Source organism: Hyperoodon ampullatus (genome assembly GCF_949752795.1).
Source record: "Hyperoodon ampullatus genome assembly, chromosome: 1".
In the NCBI taxonomy this organism is placed as follows: domain Eukaryota; kingdom Metazoa; phylum Chordata; class Mammalia; order Artiodactyla; family Ziphiidae; genus Hyperoodon; species Hyperoodon ampullatus.
This window is the reverse complement of record NC_136914.1, coordinates 125,408,746-125,418,083: the sequence shown is the minus strand read 5'-3', so window position 1 is coordinate 125,418,083 and position 9,338 is coordinate 125,408,746. Positions and strand designations below refer to the sequence as shown.

General features: G+C 56.3%; 1 protein-coding gene across 1 annotated transcript in view; it reads left to right on the top strand.

The window, feature by feature from the left end:
• Window positions 1-1,019: 1,019 nt before the first annotated feature.
• The window catches only part of LETM1 (leucine zipper and EF-hand containing transmembrane protein 1), a gene marked incomplete at its 5' end in the record, with an annotated part of 30,485 nt that continues 22,166 nt past the window's right edge, over window positions 1,020-9,338 (top strand). The window contains 2 exons of the mRNA XM_079717204.1: window positions 1,020-1,098; window positions 5,025-5,085. Coding sequence (XP_079573330.1) covers window positions 1,020-1,098; window positions 5,025-5,085 — 140 coding nt within the window. The remainder of the gene's footprint in view (window positions 1,099-5,024; window positions 5,086-9,338) is intronic.

Below are 9,338 nucleotides of genomic sequence, written 5' to 3'. Positions count from 1 at the left end.
GCGATCAGGAGTTCCACACTCCTGCACCGCACAACACAGATGCGCACTGAGTGTGCACTGCAGGACCTCGCCAAGCAGTGCCCTGGGGTCACATCCACAAACAAGACAGGCAGAGGGCGCGAGGACTGCAAAGCACTTCCAGGAGGAGCAGGGCAAAGGCCGGGGGGTGGGAAGCAGGGTGGGGAGTCCCGGGGAAGGACTGAGGTGCAGGCCGGTGGGCGTGACCTGCTGGGGAGGCGACCACGGGGCCCCAAGAGCCGCCGAGCCCCACATTCCCCCAGCCTGCTTTCCCTGCGTCACCTCATCGACCCTCCACGACCAACTGACCGCATTTAGGGAAAGGGAAGGTGGGGCCCAAAGGTCACGGCTGCCGGGTCTTTCCCGCCTGGGAGCAGATGCTCGAGCGGTCAGCGGCACTGGGGGCGCCGCCCGGAGGCCGGGGCCCTCGGTGTTGCGAGCGGCGGCCCGGGGCGGAGGCCGACCGGGGGCTCGGCCAGAGAGGCCCGGCCGCCGACGCCCCTCAGCCCCCGGCGGGGACGGTCCCCAAACGTCCCGGAGGTATCTGCCGCCAGTCGGTGCGGGGCTCGGTCCCGCCGCATGCTAAGCCTCACGCAGCCGCCACCTCCCGGACGCGGCAGGGCCCAGCACGCATGCACCGCCGGCTCCCCGAGTCCCTGCGGCCAGCACGCGGGGCCGAGAGTCGAGCCGCGACCCAGAATGCAGCGCGCTCCAGGGGCAGCCGCCCGGGGCACGCCGGGACGGGCAGTCCGCGGCGGCGCGGGCCCGCCCCTCACCTGGCCGGCGCCGGGCGCCCTAAGGGTCCAATGGGAGCGGCGGCCAGGCCGCCCCGCCCCGCGCCACCGGATGTCGGCCCCGGGACATGGCCACCGCCGATGCCGGTTCCTTGAGCTGAGCAGCCAACCGACGTTCTCATCCTTCCGCGGGCGGGCGGAGGCGCCGCGGCCGCCGCGGGGGAGGAGCAGCAGCATCAGAAGGCCGGCGGCCGCCGCGCAGGGCACATGGCGTCCATTTTACTGAGGAGTTGCCGCGGCCGGGGGCCCGCCCGCCTCCCACCGCCCCGCGCCGCCACTCCGAGGGGTAAGCGGCCGGCTCTCGGCCGACGACGCGGGCCCGGGACCGGGGCCGTGTTGGGCGGACCGGGGAGGGTCTCGGAGCCGGCCCCCCGCCACCCCCAGGTCCGGGCGACTCCCCGCTGGGTGGATCGCGGCACTCGGACCGAGCCCGGAGCCGGGGTCACGCCGGGAGGGGCCTTGCGCGGCCTTGCCCGTCCACCCCGCCCTGGCCGGCCAGTCGCCGGGGGTGGGGAGCGCCCGGGCCGTGGGTTCCCGCGGGGACCGCGTGTGACTCATTTGCGCCGTGACCTTAGTCGCCCTGCCGCCGGTCGCTGCTTCGGGAGCGGGGTTGGGAAAGTTTTGAAGGGAGCGCGCTGACAGCCAGCCCTGGGAAGGTGTCGGCGCTCCTCTCGTGGTTAAGCCCCGTGGACCTGGAGCCCACTCGCGAGGACACTCTTGCCCTCGGGCCACGTTTGGGGCTCTAGAGATGGCGGGGGGCACGGCGGGTTCTGGCACACACTGGCGAGCAGGCCCTGCCGGCTTGCAGGACGGACGACCCTGGGACCGATACCTTTATGGTGTTACGGGCGTCGTGCAGGGTCCCCAGGCCTTATCGCGTGGCCCCAGGCAGGTCCCGCTGTACCTGGAGCCTCAGTGACCCCAGCTGTGACACGGAGATCACACATAACGCGGAGCTCTTAGGGGCCCGCATGTAGGGTGCCTGCAGTGACCCTCACTCCATGTCTCTTTTTAAGTTAACCTTTCTGAGTTTGTGGCTTGGTATTTGTCCTACGAGATTGAGGTTGTCAAATAGAATTATGTATTTCAAGGTGTTCACAGTTTGTAAAGGCACCCTGGAAAACACGGTTCTTGTCATTTTTTAACAATAATGGTTGATTAGCTGCTTAGGCCTTTGGAGCCAGGAGAAGGGCATGAAACAGCAAGCACTCCTGTGTGAACGATAGTCTGGGTGCCCAGTCCAGCTTTTAGTCCTTCCCTCTGCTGTCAGGGCTCTCTATATCTCTTGCCTCTTAAGTATGGTGATAAAAATACTTCGGCCACACACGTTTCTTTTTTATATATATATATATATTTTTTAAACTTGGGTCTTCGTTGCTGCGCGGGCTTTCTCTAGTTGCAGCTAGCGGGGGCTACTCTTCGTTGATGTGCGCAGGCTTCTCACTGCGGTGGCTTCTCTTGTTGCGGAGCACGGGCTCTAGGCGCGCGGGCTTCAGTAGTTGCGGCACGTGGGCTCGGTAGTTGTGGCTCGCAGGCTCTAGAGCACAGGCTCAGTAGTTGTGGCACACGGACTTAGTTGCTCCGCGGCATGTGGGATCTTCCCGGACCAGGCTCGAACCCATGTCCTCTGCATTGGCAGGCGGATTCTTAACCACTGAGCCACCAGGGAAGTGCCGCCACACAGGTTTCTGTAGCATGTTTACAGTTTAAAAATCAGCTGAATTTGTTTTGTGGGTTTATCATTCTAGGAACACAGGTGTGTCCCGTAGTTAGCACTGTTCTTTATACAGACACTAAGGGGCTGAGTGTTGGTCAGATGGCTGATTTGCTGTAGGACCTACAGGGCATCCAGAGCCTGCAAGACCCAGGGCTGGACCGTGGGGAGCTAGTCCCTGAACCCTTGGAAATGATGCTCCCAGCTCGGTGTGGCAGCCCTTTTCTGGAGAACATTTCCCCCATTATTAACATCTTACATCAATTTGGGTCATTGTCATAATCAGTAAACCAACGTTAATACATTGTTATTAACTGAGGTCTGCAGTGTATTCAGATTTCACTTATTCTGCATATACTTTATTCTAATCTCCTTTTTTTGTCCCAGGACCCCTTCCAGAACACCCCATTACATTTAGTCACCATTTCTTTTTGGTCTCTTGGCTGTGACAGTTTCTCAGACTCTCCTTGACAGTTTTGAGGAAGACTGGTCAGATATACTGTAGGATGCCCATCTATTGGGATTTGTCTGATGTTTCTGTCATGGTTAGACTGGGGTTAAGGGTTTTGGGGAGGAAGACCCCAGAGGTGAAGTGTGTCCTTCTCATCACATCTGTCAAGGGTGCCTGCAGATGTAAGACCATGGCTGTGCTGACCTCGATCACTGGGCTAAGGTGATGTCTTCTCCAGAGTTAGTTCCTGCCCTACTCACACTGTACTCTTTGGGAGGAAGTTGCTATGTGTGGCACGGACTTGGGCGTGGGCTGGGACTAGTAGAGGTGGGCTGACCAGATTTGCCAAGGACTGGGTGTGAGAGCAGAGGGCCCGGCCTCTGGCCATTATTGAAACGAGGGAGCACTGGGGAGGAGCAGGCTGGGGGAGCCGGGAGTTCTTGGAGCTGTTGAGTGCGAGGTGCCCATCGGACTTCTGGGTCTCGTGTATCCACAGGTGTTCAGGTACGGAGTGCCTAGGGAGGATCTGGAGGTGGGGCAGGGAGGATCCTGCCTGGAGCAGCTTAGGGAGGAGAACCCAGAGAGGCTGGTGTCCTGGAAGCCAGGTTAAGAAAGGTATGGGATAGGAAGAAATAAGTTTGGTTTCTTTTGCCCCATCCTGGGTTCCTGGCAGAGCTCCTAAAACCCTAGGAATTTCTTGAATGATAAGAATATCTTTTGTTATTCATAATGAGTCCCTTTCCCACACCCCAGAGTTTATGCTAATGAGGTACCTGTGATTAGAGGATTGGACCTTCCAGACCCACACCCAAACTCCAGGGAGGGGAGGGGGTCTGGAGATGGAGTTCAGTTGCCAGTGGCCAAGGATGTAATCAATCATGCCTAGGCAGTGAAGATAGGAACTCTTGAACAAGGAGGCTTGGGGAGCTTTTGGGTTGGTGGCACATGCCAGTCAATGGGGACAGAAGCTCCTGTGCCCAAGGACTCTCCCAGACCTTGCACTATATACTTTTCCATCTGGCGGTTCATCTGTATCCTTTATAATAAACTGCAGTAGTGAATTGAGTACTTCCCTAAGTTCTGTGGGCCATTTTAGCAAATTATCAAAACTGAGAGGGTCATGGATACCCCGAATTTGTAGTTGGCAGGAGTGTGGGTAGCCTGGGGACCCCACTTGCAACTGGTGTTTGAAGTGGGGGACAGTCTGTGGGCCCAGGACTAACTCTGGGGAGTTAGGGTAGCAGTGAGTTGTAGCCAGCTGGTGTCAGAGTTCAGGGTGGTTGTCGGGAAAGAGACACAGAAGGGCCTTGGGAGGAGGGGGTGGCACACCCACCACCTTCTGTGCCGGGGCGGGGGGCAGGCAGAGCCTGGAGCCCACCCCCGGGTTTGCTCTGCAGGCCTTCAGAGTGGGAGGGCATGGGAAGGGGCCGGCAGGGCGGCGTGTGGGGGGCAGGCAGGCCAGGGGGCTCTGGGCACTGCGGCAGCTGGTCTGGTTGCCGCGGGGCCCGTTTCTGAGTTAAGGTCTCGAGGTGGGGGGCTTCTGTTGGGGGAACAAGGAAGGCAGATCCGCCTCAGCTGGAGGAAGGGCTTGAGAACTAGCGTTAGAGAAAGCATCAAAAGCGCATGAAAATCCTGAAAACGTGCCGCGCACTCCTCAGTACTGTTTATCCAAGAACTGGTTCACTCTTGGCGTCGGTCGTCCTGGCAGTTCTCACGGCCCCCACCGCTCGTGTGGGCAGGGGGCGTGTTGGGACATTTGGACGGGGCCCTGGCTTGCTCTGTGTGCTGGGGATCACGTGCGCCCTGCGTCTGCCCGCCACAGGCAGCTGGGGCTGGTGGGGGGTGGTCCCAGCTGGGGAGGCCTGAAGGGCCGCCAGGGCCTGGGCCCCCAGGTGGGGTGCATGGGCCCAGGGACTGCCTCCAAGACACCGCGTTCCAGCTGGGGCAGAGCCTTCACTCAGCTTCCGGAGACTTAGCCTACAGAAGATGGTGCCAGTGTGAAGCTCCTGGTTTGAGGCTGACTTTTTTTTTTATGTTTTCATCGCAGGTCGTTCGGGAGATCGTGCTTGCCTCAGTTGTGCCAGCACCGCGGGGTTGATGAGCTTCGTGTAAGTAGATAAACGTCACCCTCTGCCTGTTTGAAGGTGGGGGCTTGAAAGTGCTCAAGTGACGTGCAACTCTCGGTTTGGGGAGGTGGTAGAGCCTACGTTCCTGCTCTTTGTTCTTTTAAACCTGTATCTTTTCATCTTGAAATAACGTAACCACATACATTAGTGAATATTTGGAAAATAAACACTCGTAATCCCAGTACCTGTTACAGAAATTATTAGCCTTTTGGTGTATTTTATTCTGGTCTTTTTTCTTATGTATCTGTTTTTTGAAACATGCAGTGGTGACCACAGTCTGCATACAGTATTGAGTCTTTTCCACACTCACACAGCTGCCATTTCCAGTGGCTTTTCGTGTGAACACACAGACAAACCCTCCCTTGCACCGTGCTTGGTCCTTCAGAGAAGACCATGTGGATCGATCGCTGGCCACGGGGCTTGCCCTGCTGGTCCTGGGGACATATCTGGAGTGTGGTGGGAGGTCTGTGGTACTGCTGAGAGGCTGGAGGGCTTCCTGGAGGGAGTGGCACCCACACTCCCCTGTCCACTGTCACCCATGGACTTGAGCTTCCCGCGGGGCTGCTGTACTCTCCTCGCCAGCCATCATCCCTGCCCACGCCCCTGAGCTTAGTCTCCTGACGCCCTCACCTGTGTGGTGGGGCACCCAGACTGCTGTCGGCACCGGGTCCATGTCCACCTGCCCCAGGTACCTTGAGTGGAGCTCGTGCCTCTCGACACGCCCAGTCCTTCCTGTGTGAGAGTGTTGGACCCTTACGACCCCTTGTCCATAGAGCTGTGGGCTCTTCGGATTTTCTTATTCATTTGAGATTGTTGATTTGTTGCCTCATCTTGGCTATGAAACTTTTCTGGAGGATGCTACCTGGGACAGATTTAATTCCCTAAAACAAACAGTACACAAGCTGTACATGAAAACTGGATTGCTGTTAAAGCAAAAGTGTGTGTAAGCGTATTTCCAGTTTTCTGGCTCTTATACAGTCCTAAAATGAGTAGCTGGACCCAGCCTTTCCACCCATGAGCAGGTGTCTTCGTGGAGGGGAATGGGCACATGGGCAGTGTTTGGCGGGGACACAACAAAGTATTTTCAAAAGCCCCTCCCAGCAGCAGCCTCTGCAGGGCCCCCACCTGCTGCCAGAGTGCTCCCAGCCAGCTCTGGGCTTTGATTTTAATTAGGTTCCTCTTCTGATAGTCACCAGACTTTGTCGCCACGAAACCTCTTTTTGTGACGTGGAGGCATTAATGTATGAGTGTAGAACATCTTTACTCTTGCTGAAGTGTGCTTTTCTGGATTTTAGAGTTCTAAGTGAACTCTGTAATCGGCGGCTGGCGTTTCAGGGGCTTGGGGCCCAGCAGGTGGCTGGAAACGGGTGACCAGTGACCTGGGGGTGCGGTCATGGTTGCCGTGAAGGACATGGTCCCACAGGGTCAGCTGTCAGGGTGTTTCAGGAGAAGCTGGAAGTCTGGGTCTTGGTGTGAAGTCTCTGGTTTTAAAGTACTGAGCACTGAGGCAGGTTAGTTCTGCTGTGTGCCCTGGCTCTTCAGGTGGTGGGGCGGCGCCACGCGTGGGTCAGTGACGCCGGCGCTTGCAGGGCTGGCCTGCCTGCCTCTCCTGCAGGGGACAGTCTGCACCTGTCACGGGACAGGCCTCCCCTGCCTCCTTTCTCCACAGTCCTTCTAGACCAACTTTTGAATTATTTCCATTCTAGAATGGTCTTTTGGGGATTGTAACTGGAATGTTGTTAAACCCATAACATCATTGTGGAATATTAACTTTTAAAATCACACGTGGTCTTTCCACCTGTGAGTTGTTTTCCCTCTTTCGGAAAAGGGTCTGTTGTGTTCCTTATGCAGGCCACGTGCACGGCCTTTAAGACAGTTCTCAGATGCGCTGTACTTGGTGAGGTTGAGGGGGCTCACTCTTCATTATCTTTTCTAAGTGATTGTTGGCGGCATGGAAGTTACTGATTTGAGTAGTTTCTCGTGCCTGGCCACTTCACACAGCTCTGTTGATTGTTTTAGCTCGCAAGGTAGCAAAGTTTTAGTTAATTGGCTGCCTAGTGCACAGTAGTGATTTTTTGTCTCTTCCTTCCCAGTGCGTTTGCTTCAGTTTTTCAGTTTTTTTTCACCTCAGTAGCCAGCTATGTTATCAGAGAGCTATAGTCATTCACGCATTATCACGACAGCAAAAAACAGAGACTCTAGTGTTTTCTAAGTTCACAGTGTTTAGAAAGTTAAACACTTTGTTTAGAAAGTGAGACAGAACTGTAAAGCTGTCGTCCTGAACTCACACATTTCAGATTAGGAATTATAGACGAGAGTTGAAGTCTTATGTCAGTCTCAGCATCCAGGAAATTTTATTTTTTATTTTGATCGCACAGTATAAGAAATCTTGAGTCACACAGATAAGTAGTTGTAAGTGGTACTCATTTGTATTAGTTTTTTTTAACAGTCATTTTGCAATCTCAGGGTTTTTTTTTTTTTTTTGCGGTACGCGGGCCTCTCACTGCTGCGGCCTCTCCCGCTGCGGAGCACAGGCTCCGGACGCGCAGGCTCAGCGGCCATGGCTCACGGGCCCAGCCGCTCCGCGGCATGTGGGATCCTCCCGGACCGGGGCACGAACCCGTGTCCCCCGCGTCGGCAGGCGGACTCTCGACCACTGCGCCACCAGAGAAGCCCAGGGTTTTTTAAATATATAAATTTATTTAAGTTTTGGCTGCGTTGGGTCTTTGTTGCTGCACTGGGGCTTTCTCTAGTGGCGAGCAGGGGCTACTTGTGCAGCGCGCGGGCTTCTCATTGCAGTGGCTTCTCTTGTGGAGCACAGGCTCTAGGCGTGCGGGCTTCAGTAGTTGTGGTGTGCGGGCTTCAGTAGTTGCAGCGCACTGGCTCAGTGGTTGTGGCGCACGGGCTTAGTTGCCCCACAGCATGTGGGATCCTCCAGGACCAGAGATCGGACCCCTGTCCCCTGCACCGGCAGGCAGACTCTCAACCACCGTGCCACCAGGGAAGCCCTGCAATCTCAGTCTTAATTGAAACAGTCCAGACCCCTGAAGGGTGAGTGGGGGAGAGTTTCTGATCCAAGATAACATCGTGGACATTGTCTAGCTGCTCTCGCCTCCCTTATCATAGAAACAAAAGGCAGAGAGGAAGCACCCACAACTTGAATGAGCCGTCAGACCGTAAAACAGCAGGCAGTTCTGAGATCCCCGCAAGCGCCGAACCCCATTCAGTGGGAAGACCTGAGCTACTGAGCTGCTTCTGTTTTTAAGTCTCCCTTAGCGGGAGCGTGTGTAAGGCTCATTGCGGAAATACTGAGCTGCTGGTGACGGGTGCTGCCCTCACAGGGATGTTCTATGGCCCCGAGGGCTCCAGGTCCCAGCTGAGGGGCATGTTGTCCTGCAGGCAATCATGGGGTCCCCTCTTCTCTCTGGGCACCTGCACTTCTGGAACGCCCTCTGGGTCACAGTGCCTGTTGCACTATCCCGCCTTCCCTTTCCTGTTTGCCCTGAGGAGCTGAGGGGCACGTGGAGGGTCGGCGTCCTCCCTGGCCCAGGCTCGGGCTGCTGTCTTGGCATGCTGTCCCCCTGGGAAAGGGACGTTCCCACATGTTGTCAGGTGAGGGGGGCAGGCACTTCCAGGATGCTGATGCCTGGGCTCTGGTGGGTCAGGGCAGAGCAGGAGCTGCTTTCTCGAAGATGCCATCTGTCCCAGCTCCCCAAGGAAAGGCAACAGTGCCCACATTAGTTTTGTTTTGATGGAAATTTTTTAATAATTATGCAATTTTGTGCTTTTTGAATATAGCTAAATCTCTCTGGCTAGATCGTTAATAATCTCTCTAACATGCGTGAAGACAGCCAGATTTTGGGGCCCTGATGGCCCTCGCTGGATGCGTCCCACGTTTCTCTGCTTGGTCTGTTTTCATGGGTCTCTGTCCTTGCCTCTTGGCTGCCCCTCGTGACTGACATCACACCTTGAGGAAGCCACTTGCTTCCTTGGTAACTGAGTTGGAAAACTGGATAATTAAGCTTGATGAAGACAGGAGGTGTGGGTGTGATCATCTCCCTCTTTGAGAGGTGAGACTGAGACACAGAGAGTAATGGCTGAGCCAGCGGTGCTGCCGTGCCCTGGGCAAGGCTGTTCCCCAGCCTCTAGGACTCAGGACAGGGCAGGTTCAAGGGACCCGCCTTTCCTGGCTTAGGTGTTGACTGCGGGGCCGAGGGGCTCGGGACAGAAGAGAG